At 37.3% G+C, this 22,043-nt stretch overlaps 2 protein-coding genes and 1 long non-coding RNA gene across 5 annotated transcripts; all 3 read right to left on the bottom strand.

The window, feature by feature from the left end:
- Positions 1–1,680: 1,680 nt before the first annotated feature.
- On the bottom strand, positions 1,681–20,724 carry LOC147550348 (tropinone reductase homolog At5g06060-like). Of its 3 annotated transcripts, none has more exons than XM_086664931.1 (6): positions 20,433–20,600; positions 4,112–4,187; positions 3,708–3,915; positions 2,854–3,070; positions 2,663–2,769; positions 1,681–2,081 (listed from the first exon to the last, which is right to left on the bottom strand). In XM_086664931.1, the coding sequence occupies exons 1-6, from the start codon at positions 20,470–20,472 to the stop codon at positions 1,893–1,895; spliced, it is 837 nt and encodes a 278-aa protein (XP_086521057.1). In that variant the 5' UTR covers positions 20,473–20,600; the 3' UTR covers positions 1,681–1,892. The 3 variants fall into 3 exon arrangements, with proteins under 3 accessions (XP_086521057.1, XP_086521058.1, XP_086521059.1); XM_086664932.1 differs by having other exon boundaries at positions 4,112–4,190; positions 20,436–20,600; XM_086664933.1 differs by lacking the exons at positions 1,681–2,081; positions 2,663–2,769; positions 2,854–3,070; positions 3,708–3,915; positions 4,112–4,187 and adding exons at positions 18,018–18,380; positions 18,901–19,007; positions 19,095–19,311; positions 19,958–20,165 and having other exon boundaries at positions 20,363–20,724.
- On the bottom strand, positions 12,699–16,346 carry LOC147550350 (tropinone reductase homolog At5g06060-like). Its single transcript, XM_086671836.1, has 5 exons — positions 16,190–16,346; positions 15,800–16,007; positions 13,721–13,937; positions 13,527–13,633; positions 12,699–13,075 (listed from the first exon to the last, which is right to left on the bottom strand). The coding sequence occupies exons 1-5, from the start codon at positions 16,303–16,305 to the stop codon at positions 12,890–12,892; spliced, it is 834 nt and encodes a 277-aa protein (XP_086527962.1). The 5' UTR covers positions 16,306–16,346; the 3' UTR covers positions 12,699–12,889.
- Positions 17,848–18,069, bottom strand: LOC147550349 (uncharacterized). Its single transcript, XR_015236603.1, has 2 exons — positions 18,003–18,069; positions 17,848–17,897 (listed from the first exon to the last, which is right to left on the bottom strand). It is a non-coding gene; the product is annotated as an uncharacterized LOC147550349 (long non-coding RNA).
- Positions 20,725–22,043: the final 1,319 nt, after the last annotated feature.

Below are 22,043 nucleotides of genomic sequence, written 5' to 3'. Positions count from 1 at the left end.
ATTCAGATTGGTAGGTTGTCCCAACTCCAGACGCTCTACCACTGGATATTTCACTCTCCTTGGTTCTAGTCCCATTTCATGGAAATCCAAGAAGCAACCAACTATTGCTAAATCTTCTGCTGAAGCCGTATATCAGGCTCTAGCTACTCTCACTTATGAATTGCAATGGTTAAAGTATCTCCTCCATGATTTTGGCATTGACCATTGCTCTCCGATGCCAGTTCATTGTGATAATCGTGTTGCTCTTCATATTGCAGACAATCCTGTTTTTCATAAACAACCAGACACATCGAGTTAGATTGTCATTTCGTACGTGAGAAGATTCATTCTTGTCTTATTGCTCCCCGACACACACCAACTTCGGAGCAACACGCCGACATCTTCACAAACCCCTTGGTGCAGATTCGTTTCAAAAGATACTTGGTAAGTTAGGGGTAAAATCACTTTCCCCCCATGAGGGGGAGTATTAGAGAACAGGGTAAGCCCACGACGGCCACAACTTAGCATAGCCGACGGCTACAAGCTGGGTTTAGGTTTCTTGGATATCTAGTTTAGGTATCTTGGAAATCAAGTTAATCATTGTTACTATAATGTAGTCTTTCTTATACTGTAAGTTGTTATAATGGTCATCTAAAATCCATTACATATAAATGATGTAAACTTGTATAATAAATCATAACAAAGTATTACAATTATTTCTTCTTCCTTTATTTTATTATCAATTATTTATCTCTAGCCTATTCAACTCTAGAGATTTCACACTTCTCTATATGCACTAACCTAAAGGTCTACATGCATACAATTTTAAGTCGTAAATTTAGAACTTAAGTTCGGATCACTCAATCTCTATAAACATCTCTAAAGTATAAGATTCAATGGCTCATGCATCAATCGATAATCACACTTCTAAGCTTTACTAAAGGCATCTCCAATGTAGAGGGGTTGGGGCTCTCAATTTGAATTTGGGAGCCCCAGCCCCCCACCCCTTAACTCCAACCTAGGAGCCCCGGGGCTGGGAGCCCCATGCTCCCGGACTCCCAGCCCCTAATGTGACCATTGGGGTGTTCCCAACGGTCACATTTGCGGTGGATTCCCTAAAAAAGGGGATCCACCCCACTTTATTTTTTAATTTTTATTTTTTAAATTAATTTTTTTAATCTTGTTATTATTTTAAATATTTCTTTTTTAAGTATTTTTCTCTAATTTTTTTTTTTATCTTTTTGAAATTATCTCTCTCGAATAATATCACACTTTAATTCATAATCGAAATCTAATAATTCATAGTCGAAACACGTATATTATTTTGATTTTGGAGCCCCGGTTGGGAGCCCGACGTTGGAATAGAGAAAAGCCCCAAAGCTCCCAAAATTCAGGGACTCTCAAAATTGGGAGCCCGAGCCGCACATTGGAGTTGCCCTAACCCTAAACATTAAACATCTCTAGTTGCAATGAAACTTGGGAACTAAGGTGGTGCTTTCTTTTTTTCTTCTCATTGTTTGAAGATGACTTCTGAACCTCTATCCTCTCTCAAGCAAATGAACCCAAAATGAAGCTGAATTATCCATTCAAACAACAGAGAAAAACAGTCTGAACTCTGAAAATTTAGTAAATTCAGAGCTCGAAACAGATTTCGGTTCTGACATAGTAAAACACCAACACTTAATAGGAGAAGAAAAATCGGAAGTGCAAAACTACTTTGAACAGATGAACTAAAGACATGATCAAACCTTATTCTGAAAACACGGAAATCCCATTTGTTGAAATAGGTTCTCTAAAACATACACTAAACCTCAATTAAGATGTCGGTACGTACAAGTATATTACTGCTTTATTTTTTAGACAGTAGGGCATAGCAACAACTAAAATGGGTTCAGACACCTAAAAGGGGAAAACTAGTCATGTGTTGGATAAAACCCATTGACAGTCATTCCACCATCCACAGAAATAACCTGTCCAGTGATGTAGGAGGAAGCGGGTAAGCAGAGAAATGCAACCAATGAAGATACCTCCTTCGCCTCTCCAAATCGTCGAAGAGGTGTGCGAGAGACTACGTCTGCTACAAACTCTTCGTTCTCAAGCAGCTGACATAGCATTTATGTAAATTTAGGTGTCAGTAGAAAGAAACTTAAATTGAGTAAAGTTGTTGCATGTCCATTTTAACTGTTTCACGTTTTGCTTAGTAACAAACCAATTGTGATAATGCTAGCAGGTGTAAGTAATAAAACTCGGTGAGAGTAGTATTTGTTAATGTTTCTTGGGATTCAATTTCAGATCTGAAACCTGAGTCGAAACCTCAAAACTACTCCAGTCATATTTGAGAACTTCCGTATTTTGTCTGACTCGTTTGGATGGCTGACTCGGATAGATTTTGGGTCTATTCGGTTCAAACATAGAATGAGTTTGATTCGTTGTTGTCATAATAATCTGCCCCTCGCTCTAAAAGAAGTGAAACTCAAACTAATCAGATTCTAAAAAGTCAGATTCAAACAATGAAGAAAACCCAAACGTCACCTGGATACAAATACTAGACACTGCTTAATGATAGGTCTCAATCTGTCTGAAGCCCAGCACGTGGATAAATATGCGTAGAAAAGTATAAACGGCGAAGGACCTTACGCAAATGGGTCATGAAACACAAAGTAAGAAAGAATCGACCCTTTACCTTTTCCACCAGAGAGGTTTTGATAAACCAAGGAGCAACACAGTTACTCCGGATGTTGTCTTTTGCCCACTCACATGCCAAGTTTTTCGTAAGTTGATTAAGTGCTCCTAGAAATAATAGAGGAAATCAAATCATTTTAACGTTACTTCTATCATGTATCTATAGGAATGGAAAACGACCACTTATAATACCTTTGGTTGCAGCATAAACACTTCCACTACGGATTGCCACCACACCAGCAACAGAGGATATAAACACAATACTTCCCATACCAGACGATTTCAGAAGTGGATGTGCAAGTTGGCAAAGATGGTAACAAGAATCGAAATTTGTAAGCATGATACTTGAAAATTCTTCAGCTGTGTACTCTACTGTAGGTTTCCTAATGTTTGTTCCAACATTATTGACCTATAATTAGGCAATCCAAGAACACGCTTAAACATTAAGGTGTGAGGTCGGAGTTTTACAAATAACAAATTATCTTAACTTACCTAACACAAACCACATGAACACCACTGAAGAGTTCAAGAAAGTTTACAAATTACACACTATGTAGTGTTTTAGCAACACCTAAATAGAACCAATTGGTAAAAACTCTTAGATCTTGGTATATTCGAACGAAATTTACAAATACTGTCTGAATTCACCTCAATCCTCACTACAAACCTCATGAGTGAAAAGGGCTACAACTTAGACTTAAGCTCACCAAATCAATCAAGAGTCAGGAAAGGAAATAATAGTCAGTCACGAAAATATAAGTTGGAAATGAAAAAGGGAAATCAGAAATTCTGCACCCTCTGAAGAATGGGTAGGCGAAAAAGCAACACTAGCTGAATTGTTGCTAGTTAGGTACTTGTTCCAGCTGAAAGTGTTGTTTTTTCTCCAAGTTAGATCTGAGGCGAGGTCTGAATTGGGTCGCGTCAGCTTCCAGGACTGTGTTGTCTGACTCATCTAAGTAGCTGATTTTGGGTCTATTTGATTCAGGCGATTATTGAGATAAGTTTCTCTTATATAGATAGTATTGATTGGGGAAAAAAAACCTTACAAGGATATTGAGCTTAGAGTTGAAAACACCAGAGACAGAGTGAATCAGCTTCTCCCTTCCCTCTCGAGATGATACATCAGAGACAGCACCAGTAACTTGAAAACCCTTTTGGTTCCACTCTTTCAAACACCGATTGAGCTCGGTTTCATTCCTAGAACATGTATGAACTCTAGCCCCAAATTCAGCTAATTCTTCCACTACTGCATGCCTGAAAACAACAAAACCCAATGAAATTGGTACACAATTTTGAATTCTACATAAATTTGATAATGGGTTGTTGATCTTTGAGAATGAATGTGACGAGAGAGCTGAATTGATCATTAATGGAGCTCAGGAATGAATACAGAGAAATGAAAAGAGAAAATGACTCTCAGAGAGAGAGAGAGAGAGAGAAGGGAACGAACCCGATGCCTCTGGTACCACCGGTGACAAGGGCTGTCATTCCAGTGAGAGACCATCTCCCACCAGTACTGCTACTGCCCTTCATCGTCTTCTCCTGCGACTCGGTCATAAATTCACCATTTGCCCTAATCGGACAGATTAAAGTTGATTTGATATACGTATTCTAAAATGAACAGAGTTTATAACGAGTTAGGGATTTCCTGATCAATGATCAGTTCAATTATCTAACCCCCACCTCAGTAACACATGGACGGTTTTGTGTCAGCTTCGAAATTCTTACGCGATCCCCAAGTCCAGGAGTTTTCTCTTTGATCTTGTTTTCAGGATCTCCAAAACTAATGGTCTCTTTATTGAGACGTCCGGGGGATAATCTTTCTATTACTCTTTCTCTCTGCGGAGAATTGAATTTTTACAGTTTGGTAAGAGATTTGACGGTCAAGAGATATCACAAGATTGGTTATGTTTGTGCTTACAGCGGAGTCCAACTTGTGGTTCGTGTTCGGCAACGACGTTCTGAGAAGATCTATTTTTGCGACTTTTCTTTTAGTCGTGAGAGCTACAATAGAGAGTGTGTGTTTAATTTGTTCTTATTTTCTTTTCACTCTGACATTGTGTTTGTCTTCTCTTTCTGTAAACTCTTGAGTTATAAATAATACGATGTTTACAGATTTTAAAAAAAAGGAACACATGGACGGTGTTTCTCACTAAATCATGATTGTCCAAGCCTGATTTGATTAGTGTGGTCTGCATCACTATCAAATTTCTGTGTTTAATTAGGCTAGGAAATTTTGTATCGATATTCTAAGAAGATTTTTCAACCCATCTCCAAATTTTTTGTTTTTTGAGATTTGCCTTACGCATTTTTGCAAATGTATCATTTTCTCTTTGTAATCCACCCCAACTTTCTCTCTCTTTTCTACTACCTAACTTTCTCGTCCTCCCTCTCTCATCCTCTACTTGACCTTTTTACTAAGAAGATCGTCAACCGACCACATTCCTACAAATAAAAACTTTAATCTTCGTCTTTTTCCTCTTCTCACCACCCAAGTTGGGTCGACATAATTAGGAAATTGTCCGTCACGGGGTAAAGTTTCGCCTTCGAACTTTTGTTATCTTGCAACACTAATCGCTCCCTTACTATTACAAGACTAGCCTCAAACAAAAAAAGAAGTACCTTTGACCACTTAGACAAAAGATCCATACACAAGTAGACAACAAGAGCTTCAAATAATGAAGTACTCAATGATGGGTTTTTTTTTGTTGAAAGTACTCAAAGATGACTTGAAAGCAAATTTTAACACTTTCTTCCGATTATAAGAGAACGCTAAGAGTGCTAGCATGCTTCCCAAGTCACTTAACTCTCGGAAGTCTTTTCTTTTTTGTTGAAACGGTCACATGTCTTGGATGATATACAAATGAAGTGGTCACTCCTTTATTTAGTGTTTGGGACTAAAAATGGGTGATCGAGATATTTCCACATGGTTCAATAAAGATACGGTTGCTTGTGTTAGAAGAGTTCTTTAGATTCACCCTTAGATATTAGAGTTAATTCTTATTTGTCCCCCTACTTTGTAACCAGCTTCCTTTATGGCCCCTTATTTTCTGTAAATTCAAATATGACCCCTTTTTTAATGTAAATGTCAGAACTACCCTTCCTATAAATATTTTTTCAAAATAAAATTAAATAAAAAACATGAAGTTCCACCTCACCTCTCTCTCCACCTCACATTTCTCTCCACCTCACCTCTCTCTCTCCATCTTACATTCCACTACAACTCACCTCCCTCTCTCTCCAAGTCACCTATCTCTTCTCCGACGAAGGTCGTCGGCCGGAAAATTTTCTGATCGGCAACCTTAAAACATAAAAATAAAAAAAAATATCTCTCATCTCTTTACCGGCGACCTTAGAATATAAAAAAAAATATCTCATCTCTTTCTCTCTCTTAGCACTCCGGGGAAGGGGTTTCCCTTCGCCGAAGATCGGTATGTTAAGGAACAGACCAGATCGGTCTGTTCTTCAACAAAGCGATCTGCGGCGAAGGGAAACCCCTTCACCGGAGTGTTAAGAGAGAGAAAGAGATGACAGATTTTAAGGTCACGGGCCAATTTTGTTAACATCCAATTGATGAAGAGACCATTCCTTAATGGAGGCAAGAAAGAGAAGAACACGGACAGTGGCCAATTTTGCAACCGGAGCAAAAGTGTCATGATTCAAGCCCCTCGATCTGAGTGTACCCTTTGGCAACGAGGCGGGTTTTATAACATTCGACAGATCCGTCTGAACGATACTTAATCTTATATTCTCATTTGGAGCCAATGAGGCGTTTGCCTGGTGGTAAGGGAACAAGAGACCAGGTATTATTTGATTCCAGAGCCTTGATTTCGGCTGTCATGGCGTCACGCCAATTGGGAGATTCCATAGCCTCGGCGAAGGAGGAAGGTTCAGTATGAGAAATTACTGAACCAATGAAAGACCTATGAGTCGGAGATCGACGATCCAGAGAAATGTAATCACAGAGAGGGGACTGGACTGTGGAGTCAATCGAAGAGGTGAAAATATAATCCGAAAGGTGTTTCGGAGGAAGGCGATTTCTGGTCAGACGACCTTGATGATCCGCGGGTATGGTGACCGACGTAGAAGAAGCGGGGTTGCCCGCAGAAGAACCCGAACAAATGGTGTTCTTAGGTTTGTTAGGGGCACCCACAGATGGATGTTGTGAAGAAGCGGGGGTGCCGTCGAGGATCCCGAACAGTTGGTGATGTTGGGCTCGTTAGGGGCACCTACGTACGGATGCTGGGAGCTGGGAACAACAACATCGGCGGGGAAGCCAACTGATTAGTCATGTTGGCGGAAGGAGAGAACTCCCCCGGCGAGACATCGTGGGCGGGACGTTGAACGACGGCATCGTCAGGATGTCAGAAAGTGAAAGAATCGTCATCCGAGATTGAAATAAATGGAAAAAGGAGTACGAAATTTCGGTGAAGAAGGAAGATCGACCATTGGAAAAGTGTCCTCCTTGAAAACAACATCACGAGAAATGATGATACGATTGGTGGAAAGGTTAAGAACCTTGTAGCCCTTTTGACCATGAGGATAATTAAGGAAAATACCGAAAAAAACTCTTGGATCAAGCTTAGACTTAGTGGATGTGAATTTAGCATAGCATAAACATCCAAAAACACGAAGATGAGACAAATTTGGTGGAGAACCAAGTAACTTTTCATGTGGAGACAATCCGTCTAAAACCGTAGTAGGAAGTTTATTAATAAGATAAATGGCGGTGAGGACACATTCTCCCCAAAAAGAGAGGGGAAGGTGTGCTTGAAGACGAAGAGAATGGGTCACTTCAAGAATGTGACGATGTTTCCTCTCAACAACACCGTTTTGTTAAGGAGTGTGGGCATGGGTGGACCTATGTGAGGGCAAGTAGGGGCAATTGCCTCTGGTCATTTTTGAAATTTTTTAACCAAGAAGGGATAATTTCGTCATTTTGAATTTTTTTTAGAAAGTCTGCTCCAGGGTTTTCAACCCACCAGACGAGAGGGAAGAGACCGAAAGTATTTGCAGGGAAAGAAAAGATTGGGAGGGAGGGAGGAAGAGATTGGGAGCTTTGTTGTCTTATTTCTCCCAAAATTCTTCAATATTTCTAGTTTTGATTCAGCCATTTAGGTAGTAGTATCTTAAATTTATTTTAGTTTCTTATGGTATGTTTTTTTAGGGTTTCATTGTTTTTCTCTTTTTAAAGTTGGGTTTTTTGAACTTACCCTCTCATCACTAATTAGTAATTGAGTTTACCCCCTTCAATAATGAGTAATTGAGTTTACCCCCTTAGATTTACTATTTTTGACAAAAACACAAAGGTTGTGTTTGGCGTACGTGAAATAAATGTGACTACAAAGAACAATTATCATTCAATATGATTCCTCGTAGTTGTTCCACCTTACTTTTATTGTTTGATGTGGTCGGTAATAAGATTAGTAAGGGCTGATTTTGGTTGTAATTTGTGATTTTATCATCTCATGCCAAACATGTTCTTATTAGTTTTGCTAAAAATACAAAATTCGAGGGGGTAAGCTCAATTACTAATTACTCAAGCGGGTAAACTCAATTACTAATTAGTTTTGAGGGGGTAAGCTCAAAAAACCCTTCAAAGTTTGATTGTTTGAGATTAGTTCAGGGGCGTGCGTGATGGAGTGCCACAGGTGCAGCCGCACAGGGCCTCCCTCATCCTAGGGGCCCCTATTTTACTAAGAGCTTGTAAGCATCAAATAGGTTTGAGCATATTAATATTACGACTACCTGTGGCTGGCAAGTTGGTATAGGGTTTGGTTTAGCATAGCAGATGTTTTGGGTTCAAATCCCATTACCTACATTTATTTTTTTATACGTTCGAATCCCATTACCTACATTTATTTTTTTATACGTTTTAAATGAAAATCTTTGGGCACTCTAAGCTATTTCGGCCAGGGACCATGGTATATGGGCACTCTAAGAATTTAAACAGATAACTATTTTACGCACAAAGTTTTTTCAATATTGTATAGGTTTAGTTTCATTATGAAATATACATATTTCTTTATATGTATTAATGCAAAAACTATTTTTTTATAACTCTTTGAATCACATATTTAGTTTGTTATATGAATACTCTTCATAATTCTTATGGTTGAATATCAATTATATAATCGTGAATACATTGTAGCAATCTAGCATAAAATTATAATTTTGATACATTATTGCATTTCAAATTTTTTAAGAAATAGGTAGCGAAGGTGAAAAGCGCTTGTAGGGTGAAACGGACCAGAGTGAAAGCATTCATGCACAATTTCTTGCATAATATCTATTTGTATGATGTCGTTAAAGATATAATGGTATGTTTTATATTTTTTTATATATTACGTGTTTGAAAAAAAAATTGTCAGGGGCCCCGGTCAAATTTCGCACCGGGCCTCCAAAATCTCAGCCACGCCACTGGATTAGTTCAACCTTTGAAGAATCTTGAACCTATGCAAAATTATAGATTCATAATTGTTATAGCCTTTAGTTTCTCACCCTAAATTGTTTTAGGTTTTTTTTTTATTCGCTCTCTAAATTGTTCAACAATGGGATTTGATAAATTTGTCTTAGTTTCTTCTTTGTAGATTGTTTAGGGTTTCAGTGTTTTTCTCTTTATAAAGTTTTGATTGTTTTAGATTAGTTTAACTTTTGAATAATCTTGAACATATGCAAAATTCTTGATTCATAATTGTTATAGCATATAGTTTCTCTCCTAAATTGTTTTAGGGTTTTTTGTTTCTCTCTCTAATTTGTTCAACAATAAGATTTGATAAAGAAAACTTATAAAGTCAATGTTCATAATTGTTTCTCCTTATATTATTTTGGGATTTTTGTTTCTTTTTCTAAATTATTATATTTTGATCTTGGAGTAAGAATACTTATGCAAAGCCTAGAGAGTTCATAATATAAGATTAGATTTTGTTTCATAAAAAAGAAAATTGATTTTGACTCAAAATAGAATTTCAATTAAGTTAGGTATTGTTTGTTTTTTTTTTTGTGTTTGAATCTGAATTTGCTGAATCCAATTGATTTTGTCTCTCCAAACCTTAAACCTTAGGTAATGTATGTACTAGTTAGTCAAATAAACATTTTGATTCCAATTGAAAGTATGGTACTATTTATATAGTATACTTCATAGAAAAAAAAAGTTTGTTAAGTTCAAGTGAAGAGCTCGCCTCCCCTGATTTGAAATCCTGATTCTGCCTCTGAGTGTGGGTACAACTTCTTTGATGAAGGATCCCATTATCAGAAAAAAAAAAAAAAAAAGTGGTGAATTTGGAGTTGAGAAACTCCGTACCATTGTCAGAACGAAAAATTTGAATGGAAGTCCGAAATTGAGTTTTAAAATAGTTAAAATTTAGAAACGAAAGATAATACATCAAATTTGGTTGGCATTGGAAAAAACCATGTACACCGACTAAAGTCGTCAACCAAAGTGAGAAAGTAACGACTTCCAGAAGTAGAGAGGACTGGAAAGGGTCCCCATAAGTCAGCGTGAACTAATTCAAAAGGGCGAGAAGTTGTTGAAGTACTAATTGGAAAAGGTAAACGAGAAGGTTTAGAAAGCGAACAAATAGTGCACGGAACCTTATTAATATTATTAATAAAAGAAAAATCCATGCAAGGTAAACGACATAAATACTTAAAACGGGAGGGAGATGGGTGGCCTGTATGCCAATGCCATATACTAAAAGAAGAAAAATTATCAAACGGTAAAGAAGACGCCAAAATATGAGGTTTCGTGCGTAGAAAATATAATCCATCGTATTGATCACCAAGTCCAATCGTCCTTGTCGTTGTTTGGTCCTGAAAGTCACAAGACATAGAATCAAAATTAACATTACAAGAGACTTTGTAATTTGAGAAACATAAATCAAATTGAAGTGAAAAGGAGGGATATGAAGAACCGCTTCTAGAGTAAAATTTGATTTGAAAGTGACAGAATCAATGTGGTGAACCCGGAAACGTGAACCATCCGGTAGACGAACATAGAAGTTCGGTGGAGCAGGAGTGTAAGAAGTAAACAAGGAAAGAAGAGAGCAAATATTCCTTGCGGCTCCCGAATCAACAATCCATGGTTTAGAGTATAGAGACATACCTGTTAAGTTGATGAAGGGAGAAGTAGGATCGGTTGGGTGCCTGTAGGTTGTTGGTCGTGGTTTTGGAGAAAATAGAAGAGGTGGTGATATTGTTCAACCGACATTGAAGTGGTTGCAGGCACCTCCGAGTTCTGTTGGACAGTTGCAACCGAAGTTGACCTAGCTTTGCGAACATGATCGGGGTAACCATGAAGTTGACGACAAGAGGCCCTAACTTGACCATCAAGACCACTATAATCACATAAGGGTCGTGGATGTTTCGGGCGTGATTTTATCACCTCGGTCCGGTCGGTTTAGACGATCCGACCGGAAGCGGGAAGATTGGTCTGATTGATAAATGGCAAGAATGGCCGAATCCGAGACCATGGGAGTGTCAAGCATGATATTTTGTTGAACTTCTTCTTGTTTGACAAGACTATGTATCTTAAGAAGAGACGGGAACGGATCCATGATTAAGATTTGACTATGAATAGCCGAAAAACGGTCATGTAGTCCTTGCAAAAACTCCATTGCTCTTTCTTGTCACACGATCAATAAGTGACTTGCCATGATTGCAAATACATGGTTCGATAATCATTAATGATTGTAATTCATCTTGAAGGGATTTCAAAGTAGTAAAATAAGTAGAGACATCAGACCACTCTTGCTTCAAGGAAGAAATTGCTCGTCTAAGTTGGAATACCTTAGGAGCATTAGTTTGATGAAAACGATCAAATAAGTTACGTCATATATCGGCAACGTTATCACCATAAAGAATAAAAGAGCGAGTACTAGGATTGACTGAATTAATAATCCAACTTGCAACCAAATCGTTGCAACGTTCGCAGAAGTGAATATCATTAGGAGAACTAGGTTTTGGGAAAGAACCATCAACAAAACCTAGTTTATCATTGGCTCGAAGAGCCTTCTTCATACCTCGAGACCAAGAGGCATAATTATCCCCATAAAGAAGTGGGGTGATGAGAATTGTTGTGGGTGAATTAGGGTGATGAACATCAAAAGGTGCATTAAGTTGAGTAGTACTAGTAGCCTCAGAGTTAACGCTCTCGGTAAAAGACATCGTTTCTCAAAAAAAAAACATAGCTCTTATACCATGTGAAAATATAGAACTTGAATGTTCTAATCAACCAAGAGCAAGATGAGAACGAGAAAGAGAAGCTAACCAAGAGGAGAGATTAAGATACAATCAACTTTGCTTATTGATATTGGTTTATAATGTGAGTGTATATAGAAATACATGAGTCCTAAATATGATACAATTAGAAACCCTTATACAAATAATTAGAAGGAGGTGGAATACAACAATTAGAAGGATGTGGAGACCGGTCGGTGGGCCTTGGACGTGTGCATGGCCGGACCCTAGCGGATCGGGTCCAATACCTCTAATACATGGGAACAATAGATGAAAGGGGAACTAAAACGAAAACATGGTGTTTTTGTGGACCGAAAACCGAACTTCTCGAATTTTGTGCAAACAAGCGCCTCTTCAAAGATTATCTCATTTTGGAAAGATAAACGGGCAAGTTCTTCGTCTCTTAAGGAGGAATTTTCCAATATTTGCGAACTTCGTAGAACAAACGATAGCTGCATTTCTGATATGAGAGTAGAGAGAAATGGGGTGGTTGATTGGAATTTCAACCTTTCCCCACAAAGTCTCCAAAATGTAATTAGTCTTTCATTTTCTCTTTGTTGTATGTTCTGTAATTGTTGACTTAGCAATCAATCGGTTTTGCCTTCGTGAAATTAGAAAAAAAATAAAAAAAAGGTGACTACCCTCCGACAACTACTGTGGGATTATTAGTAGCAGCTCTTCAGAAATATCACACTTATAACCTTTATTATCCCTAACTTTGATATTCATCTTTAATAAACTCGTTTTGTAAACTCTAAGCATGTTCGTTCGCAATGGAATTTAGGATCCAGAGAAGAAAATCAGCATAAGTTCAAAGTTCATTTGAAAAGATGAAATGAAGATACCAAACTGTATCCTAAAATCAACAAGGAAACCCCATGTTTGTAGCTACAAGTATAGTGTTTTATTTTGGAGACAAGCAAGTAAATAGGGAATAGAAACAAGTAAATTGGGTTCAACCACCTAGAAGGGGAAAACATTGTGTATATAACTAGTCATGTGTTGGATAAAAACCATTGACAGTCATTCCACCATCCACAGATATAACTTGTCCAGTGATGTAGGAGGAAGCAGGTAAGCAGAGAAATGCAACCAATGAAGATACTTCCTTTGGCTCTCCAACTCGTCGAACAGGCGTGCGAGAGATTACTTCCTTTACAAACCCTTCATTAGCATTCTGAACATAACAATCATATAAATATCGGGGTAAGTAAAAAAAATATATATATATTTTGAGGGTGTAATTGTTGCAGATCAAGCTCAATAGTTTCACATACTTGTTTAGTAAACAAGACAATTTTGTTAATACAAGCTTCTCAGATGACTACGGTTACATTTGAGAATGTTTGTTTTCTATCTGATTTGGGAATGTTTGTTTTCTATCTGATTTGGGTGTCTGGCTTGCCTGAATGACCGAGTCAGTTTGATTTTAGATTCATAAATTTGAACTAAGAAACCTTCATCTGAATGACTATTGTACTCTTGACTTAAAAAACAACTCAACCTCAAACGACTCATATTCAGACTAGTCAAATTCAAGCGAATCAGATTTAGAAAAGTGTAAACGATAAAAGTCCTTTACTCTGACGTCTTCACAAACCTAGTAAGCAAGGTTCGAGACCCATTACCTTTTCCACCAAAGAGGTTTGGATATACCCAGGAGTGACACAATTACTCCTAATGTTGTCTTTTGCCCACTCACAGGCCAAGTTTTTCGTAAGTTGATTCATTGCTCCTAGAAACAATGAGAAGAAATCAAAACATTTCACTGTCATCCTTCATGAATGTATCTGCAATCCACTGACAAGACCAGATATAATACCTTTGGTTGCTGCATAAATAGTTCCAGTACAAATTGCAACCACACCAGCAACAGAAGATATGAATACAATATTTCCCATTCCAGATGATTTCAGAAGTGGATGTGCAAGTTGGCAAAAATGGTAACAAGAATCGAAATTAGTAGCCATGATACTTGAATATTCTTCGGCTGTGTACTCCACTGTTGGCTTCCTTATGTTTGTTCCGACATTATTGATCTGCAGTTAGACAGGCGAAGAAAACAAGCTTACGAAAACGAGGTGGGCTTTGTGGAAATAAGACCCAGATTTTAATTACAATTATCTTTACTCACCTAAGATAAACCATATGGATTATGGACAACACTGAAAAGTACAAGAAAGTATACAAATCACATACTACATAGTGTTTTAGCAACACCTAAATAGAATTAATTGGTGAAAACTCCTACATCTTGGCATGTCGAAATTCTACCTTTTAGGCTATGTTTGATGCATCGAAAAAGAATGCGATTAGCAAGAATATAAATCCCCTAATATGAATTCTGTAGTCGTGATTAAATCCTATAGTATGTGACAATATTGCATTTTCTCTCTGCCTTGACTTAATTAAGACAGAGTTTTGGTTTGGAGTAGGGAACTTTCTTTCTCGAAGTTATAGAGAGATAGAAAATAAGCGAATAATGACTTATCAGTGATCCTTCTTTCGGATTAATCGAGATAGACAAAAATAAAGAAGAAAATTGGGGTAAGAAGAATTTATGTAGTCGAAGCGAGAATAAATTATATTTCCTTAAGAAAATTTACACGCGTGTAACAATGTCAACAATTAGAATTAATGTAGGCCTTTGGGATGAAAGATTATCTTTTCAGAGTTCTGATGGTACTTCAATGTTCTGAAAGCTGACGAACTTTCGTAAATAACATGAGTTCCTTGACTGATGCAACTTGATTTTCTAGACAATTGAATGCTTCTGACTATTTCTGAAATCCGAATTATATTCCAGACACACTTGGAATACTGATGTCAGAAGAGGAGAGAATAACAGAATTCACTCGGATGCTTCTTTCTTCAGAATTCTAGATATACTAAATACTTCTGAAGTCAGAATTATATTCCAGACAGACTTGAAATACGGATTTCAAAAGAGAAGAAGATGATGATTGGATTATGAACACAATGATTTTGGGTTGTTTGTATGGGAATGGAATAGTCATAAGTGTCTTTTGGGTTCAAGGGAGACATCCCTTCAAAGTAAGGAACTTAACTAGAAATGTCAGCCAAAACATAGTCGGTTGCTTTCTGATCTGTTAGATCTGGCTTCAAAACACGAAGAACACGTCCTCCATCCGATCAATACCGACATATGTTCAAAGATGAGAAATTTGACCCTCAGATTGAGATCTTATCAGGTCCCACCCTCTGTCTGACACAAGTAAGACTCCAGCCGTTGGATCGTCACGGATCGAACGCTTCATGAGGTGTTCCACCAAGATTCCAGAGGATCTTGAGCGCGACCGTCCGATCTGGACAACTTCCGCGCGTGGAACGCGAGCCGGCCCAGATTCAGACGTGATCTGGTAGCCCAAATGGTCCCCTATTTACTTCCTTTTTGTCGTTCTAGTCCCTAACTTAACCGATCTTCGTCCAAATTTTAAACTTGAATTTCTCATTCATCCGGAATCGGATTTGAGTGATTCTTGGCTCTATATTTAAGAGCTCGACGAGAAGGATGCAATGGTGCATTCCCTTTCTGAATTTGACGAGTCGGGTCGATCCAAAATCGACTCCAACTCTAACATAAAGTCTGATGTAGCCAAAAAATATGATTATTATAGTGTACTAAAGGAAAGAGAATTGCGAACCACCCGCGCTTAAATGAAATATACAAATCATTTGAAAATCATTAACCCAATATATAATTATTCTCCTAATGATGACCATTTCAAGTCGAGCTGAAGCCAAACTAATCAGTGGTAGTTTGGCTCAATCATCGCCCAAATCTGAACAGCGTTGGAAAATAAGTTTGAAAATTCAAAACCGTCATGGACACCCAGAGTCTTTAAAGTTTCTCCTATCTAGTATGGGGTAAAACTCTTACAAGGATATTGAGCTTAGAGTCGAAAACAGTAGAGACAGAATGAATCAGCTTCTCTCTTCCCTCTCGAGATGAAACATCAGAGACAGAACCAGTAACTTGATAACCCTTTTGTTTCCACTCTCTCAAGCATCGATTGAGCTCTGTTTCATTCCTAGAACAGGTATGAATTCTAGCCCCAAATTCAGCTAGTTCTTCCACTATTGCATGCCTGAAAACAACAAAACCCAATGAAATTGGTAGATATTGAATTCTACATGAATTGGATAATGGGTTGTTGTTCTTTTGCGAATAAATGTGATGAGAGAGCTGGATTGATCATTAATGGAGCTTAGGAATTAATATAGAGAAATGAAAAGAGAAAAGGACTCTGAGAGACAGAAGAGAACGAACCCGATGCCTCTGGTACCACCAGTGACGAGAGCAGTCATTCCAGTAAGAGACCATCTCCCACCACCACTGCTACTACTCTCGGTCCCCTTCATCGTCTTCCCTTGCAACTCAGTCATAATTCACTCTGCTCATAATCGAAAAAGAACTCGTATCTTATACAATTATACAATGGGGGTTGACGTATTTTAGCTTCTCACAATATGTTGATTTATGTAAAAAAATGGACAGAGTTTCAAAATGTACGTAATTACCTATATTCATATTTACGTATTCAAATAGCGGGTTAGGTAGTATGTTTTAGTAGTTCACAATACGTTGATTTATGTTGAAAATGTAGGTAAGTGTATATGTTCAAATAAAGGGGTTACGTGATATTGTCTAAGGGGTCATATGTTTGATTTGATCTTAAAAATGACTAAGTTTCAAATTTGTGCATAACTACATACGTTCAAATAGCGGTGTCAAATTCACCATCATGTGAGAATCGGAGAGATAAATTGAGATAATCGACGCGATAATTTAACGACACATATCTCTTATTAAGCGGGTTAAGTATGTTTTAGCATCATAAGTTATCCACGATTTTTAAATGCTCGACAAAACATATTGTGCAGTCTCCGAATTTGTTTCAGATTATCTGAGAACTATCTGATAACCTAACACATAATAACACATTTGTTTTGTGTATATCCATTGAAAAGTTTTTTGGGTATTCTCAAAACTACATAATGCGATAAACTTATTATGAAATTTATCTTTTCTCGCTAGACTCGAGAATACGTCTTTTCTCTTTAACTTTCCATTAATGTGGCCTGCAGAATGCCAGTCGGCGACGACCATAGAAGTGGGGAAGAAAACATGAAGTTGAGGGGAAAGAAAGACATACGAGAGAACTAAAAAAGATTAAGAATAACAAGAGAAGTTAATGACATACTAGACTGTCATAATAACAAAAAAAAAAAAGATAATAGTAGAATACAATTAGTAGCCAAAACAACCCATTTGTCACAAATTGGGGGCCAAATATGAACTCTTCTCTGTCTAATCTTGTATCTTCCACCATCTCTCATACTCTTTGGCATAAGAGGGTACAACTTTGATGGTATGCCCCGTCAGTCTCCGAGCTGACTCTCCCTCTCTAAATCTGACACGACCACGTCACCCGGTCCGGATTCAGCCGGGAGAGTGGCCACGCATACCATCATTTTTGTAGGAGGGTGTCCTCCTCCTCTCTATCTGTCCAAATACTTTTTTCATCAAAGAAATGGTATTTCCTCCATTTGGTTTAAAAATCTTTTGCATTTCTTAGTAAAAGAAAGGGTGTTTAGACTTTTTCCTCGTATAGGTTAGAATATCATCTCTAACTATGTTTATGTCTCTTCAGTACCACAATTTTGAGTTCTCGTGCCGACCTACGAGCGCAACCTCCACGTGTTATTACTCGCATAAGTTTCGCAAACTCACTGGAAAGACATGTATATTACTAATCTAAAACCATCTATCGATGGGAATATCACACTTCTATGCTTAACTAACCCTAAGCATTACACATCTCTAGTTGCAATAAAGTTTAGGGACTAAGACGGCACTTTTTTTCCTTCTCATTGTTTGAAGATGACTCTTCTGAACCTCAACCGTCTGAGCAAATAGACCCAAAATGAAGCTGAATTATCCATTCAAACGACTCAGACAACAAACAGTCTGAACTCTGCGAATTTAGTAAATTCAGACCTCTGAGTCAGATTTCGGTTCTGTCATAGTAAAACACCAACACTTACTAGGAGAAGAAAAATCAGCAGAAGTGCAAACCTACTTTGAACAGATGAACTGAAGACATGATCGAACTTTATTCTGAAAACAAGGAAATCCCATTTGTTGAAATAAGGTTCTTTTCTGAAACATACACTAAACCTCAATTAAGATATCCGTACGTACTGCTTTATTTTTAGACAATAGGGCATAGCAACAACTAAAATGGGTTCAGACATCTAAAAGGTGAAACCTAGTCATGTGTTGGATAAAAACCATTGACAGTCATTCCGCCGTCCACAGAAATAACCTGCCCAGTGATGTAGGAGGAAGCAGGTAAGCAGAGAAATGCAACCAATGAAGATACCTCCTTCGCCTCTCCAACTCGTCGAAGAGGTGTGCGAGAGACTATGTCTGCTACAAACTCTTCGTTGTCAAGCAGCTGCACATAGCATTTATTTAAATTTAGGTGTCAGTAAAATGAAACTTAAAACAAGTGTGTAAATTATAACAGTTTCACGTTTTGCTTTGTAAACAAACCATTTGTGATAATGCTAGCAGGTCTGAGTAATAAAGCTCAGTGAGAATAGTATTTGTTAATGTTTCTTGGGATTCAATTTCAGATCTGAAACCTGAGTCGAAACCCGAAACGACTCCAGTCATATTTGAGAACTTCCTTATTTTATCTGACTTGTTTGGATGGCTGACTCGGATAGATTTTGGGTCTATTTTATTCTAACATAGATTAAGTCTGCATCATTGTTGTCAAAATAAGTCAGATTCAGACAATGAAGAAAAACAAACATCACCTGGATACAAATGCTAAACAATGCTTAAGTTTAGGTCCCTTTCTGTCTGAAGCCCAGCACGTGCATAATATGCGTATAAAAGTATAACCAGCGAAGGACCTTACTCAAATGGGTCATGAAACCTTACCAAGTAAGAAAGAATCGACCCTTTACCTTTTCCACCAGAGAGGTTTTGATATACCAAGGAGCAACACAGTTACTCCGGATGTTGTCTTTTGCCCACTCACACGCCAAGTTTTTCGTAAGTTGATTAAGTGCTCCTAGAATTATAATAGAGAAAATCAAATCATTTTAACGTTACTTCTATCATGTATCTATAGGAATGGAAAACGACCACTTAACAATACCTTTGGTTGCAGCATAAACACTTCCACTACGAATTGCCACCACACCAGCAACAGAGGATATAAACACAATACTTCCCATACCAGACGATTTCAGAAGTGGATGTGCAAGTTGGCAAAGATGGTAACAAGAATCGAAATTTGTAAGCATGATTGTTGAAAATTCTTCAGCTGTGTACTCTACTGTAGATTTCCTAATGTTTGTTCCAACATTATTGACCTATAATTAGGCAATCCAAGAACACGCTTAAACGTTAAGGTGTGAGATCGGAATTTTGCAAATAACAAATTATAATTACTTAACTTACCTAACACAAACCATATGAACACCACTGAAAAGTTCAAGAAAGTTTACAAATTACACACTATATAGTGTTTTAGCAACACCCAAATAGAACCAATCGGTAAAACTCTTAGATCTTGGTATATTCGAACAAAATTTACAAATACTGTCTGAATTCACCTCAACTCTCACGACAAACCTCATGATTGCAAAGGGCTAAAATTTAGAGTTAAGCATACCAAATCAATCAAGAGTCCGGCTATGAAATAATAGCCAGTCACCAAAATATAAGTAGGAAATGAAAAAGGGAAATCAGGAATTCTGCACCCTCTAAAGAATGGGTAGCACATCCAACAGAAGAAATACCTGTTCAAATTCAGTTCCACCAATGGGTAGAGAAAAAAGTGTTGTTTCTTCTCTACGTTAGATCTGAGTCGAGGTCTGAATTGGGTCGAGTCAGCTTTAGGATTGTGGTGTCTGACTCATCTAAGTAGCTGATATGGGGTGATTTTGGGTCTATTTGATTCAGACGATTATTGAGATAAGTTTCTCTTATATAGTATTGATTGGGGAAAAAACTTACAAGGATATTGAGCTTAGAGTTGAAAATAGTAGAGACAGAGTGAATCAGATTCTCTCTTCCCTCTCGAGATGAAACATCAGAGACAGAACCAGTAACTTGAAAACCCTTTTCTTCCCACTCTCTCAAACACCGATTGAGCTCTGTTTCATTCCTAGAACATGTATGAACTCTAGCCCCAAATTCAGCTAGTTCTTCCACTATTGCATGCCTGAAAACAACAAAACCCAACGAAATTGATAGATAAATTTGAATTCTACATAAATTTGATAATGGGTAGTTGTTCTTTGCGAATAAATGTGATGAGAGAGTTGAATTGATCATTAATGGAGCTCAAGAATGAATATAGAAGAAATGAAAAGAGAAAATGACTCTCATAGAGAGAGAAAGAGATAAAAGGGAACGAACCCGATGCCTCTGGTACCACCCGTGACAAGGGCTGTCATTCCAGTGAGAGACCATCTCCCACCAGTACTGCTCTCACTCCCCTTCATCGTCTTCCCCAGCGACTCAGTCATAATTCACTGTTTGCCCTAATCGGACAGATTGAAGTTGATTTGGTACCTATTCTAAAATGAACGGACTTATAACGAGTTTAAAAGTTAGAAGTCAAAACATCTCACTTGGCTCACCCACCGCCGTACCTAGAATATATATTTTTTTTTTTTTGTTGAACCCGTACCTAGAATATATGGATGGATGGTATAAATGCATTTCTCTCAAAATCATGATTGTTCACACATGTGATTATTGTCGTGAGAAACACTATCAAGTTTTTGTGTTTAATTAGGTTACGAAATTTTGTATGGGTATTCTAAGAAGAATTTTCAGCTACAACTCCCAACTTTTTGTTTTTTCAGATTTGTCCTTGTGTCTTTTTGCAAATATATTATCGGGGTTATCTTTATAGTCCACTCCAACTTTCTTTTTCTCTTCTACTTCACTCTCTTGTCCTCCCTCTCTCATCTTCCACCTGACCTTTTTACTGAGAAGATCGTCAATCGACGACTTTCGTATAAAAACAAAAAAAACTAATTTTAGTCTTTTTCCTCTTCTCGTCATCCAAGTCGGGTTGACATAATTAGGAAATTTCCCAGTACGGAGTAGAGTTTTGGCCTTCGATCTTTCATTATCGTGCAACACTTGTAACTAGTTTGTTCTCTTACTAGTGCAAAATTAAGCCTCTTCTCACAAACCTAGACAAAGATCCAGCCACAAGCAAACAAGAGTTTGAAATAATGAAGTACTCAAACATGGCTTGAAAGCAAATTTGAAAACTTTCTTACTACAAACTTACTAATATAAGAGAACACTAAGAGTGCTAGCATAGTAGCATGGCAGCATGCTTCCCAAGTCCCTTTTAACTCTCACAATTATTCTTTTGTTGAAACTCTCACAAGTCTTAGATGATATGCAAATGAAGAGGTCAGCCCTTTTAGGGGGGGTAGTGGTTCAGGACATTGGAGGACACTCAGAGACAAAATGTTCCAGAGACATTTCAAGACATTTCGGGACATTTGTCCGTAGACAAAATGTCTTTATGGACATTTCAGGACATTTGATTCATAGACAAAATGTCTCAAAGACATTTCAAGACATTTGGTTCATGGACAAAATGTCCTGGGGACATTTCAACATATTGAATCCATGGACAAAATGTGTAGTGGATATTATTATTATTATTATTATTATTATTTATTATTATTATTATTATTATTATTATTATTATTATTATTATTATTATTATTATTATTATTATCTCATCATTGAATGATAATTGGTAGACATTTATTATTTGAATATTATCATTATTGTCAAACCATATAAAATAATATATTTGTACTCCTGTTTCAATAATATATTTTTCGACTTTTGTGGACATCTGTGGATATCTGAGGACATTGATGGCAGTTGGTAGACATTTATTATTTTAATGTAATCATTATTGTCTAATCATACGAAATAAATTTGCCCTACTACTTTGAAAATATATTTTTCGACTTTCGTAGACATCCGTGAATATCTGTGGACATTGATAGATATTTAGTTGATATTTATTATTTTTAATATTATTACTGTCTTACCATAT

This window comes from Eschscholzia californica, unplaced genomic scaffold, assembly GCF_041429995.1.
Source record: "Eschscholzia californica isolate CP2 unplaced genomic scaffold, dmEscCali1.0.p SCAF_3, whole genome shotgun sequence".
NCBI classification, from domain to species: domain Eukaryota; kingdom Viridiplantae; phylum Streptophyta; class Magnoliopsida; order Ranunculales; family Papaveraceae; genus Eschscholzia; species Eschscholzia californica.
Note: the sequence above shows the minus strand (reverse complement) of the source record. Positions and strands in the feature narration are given on the sequence as shown.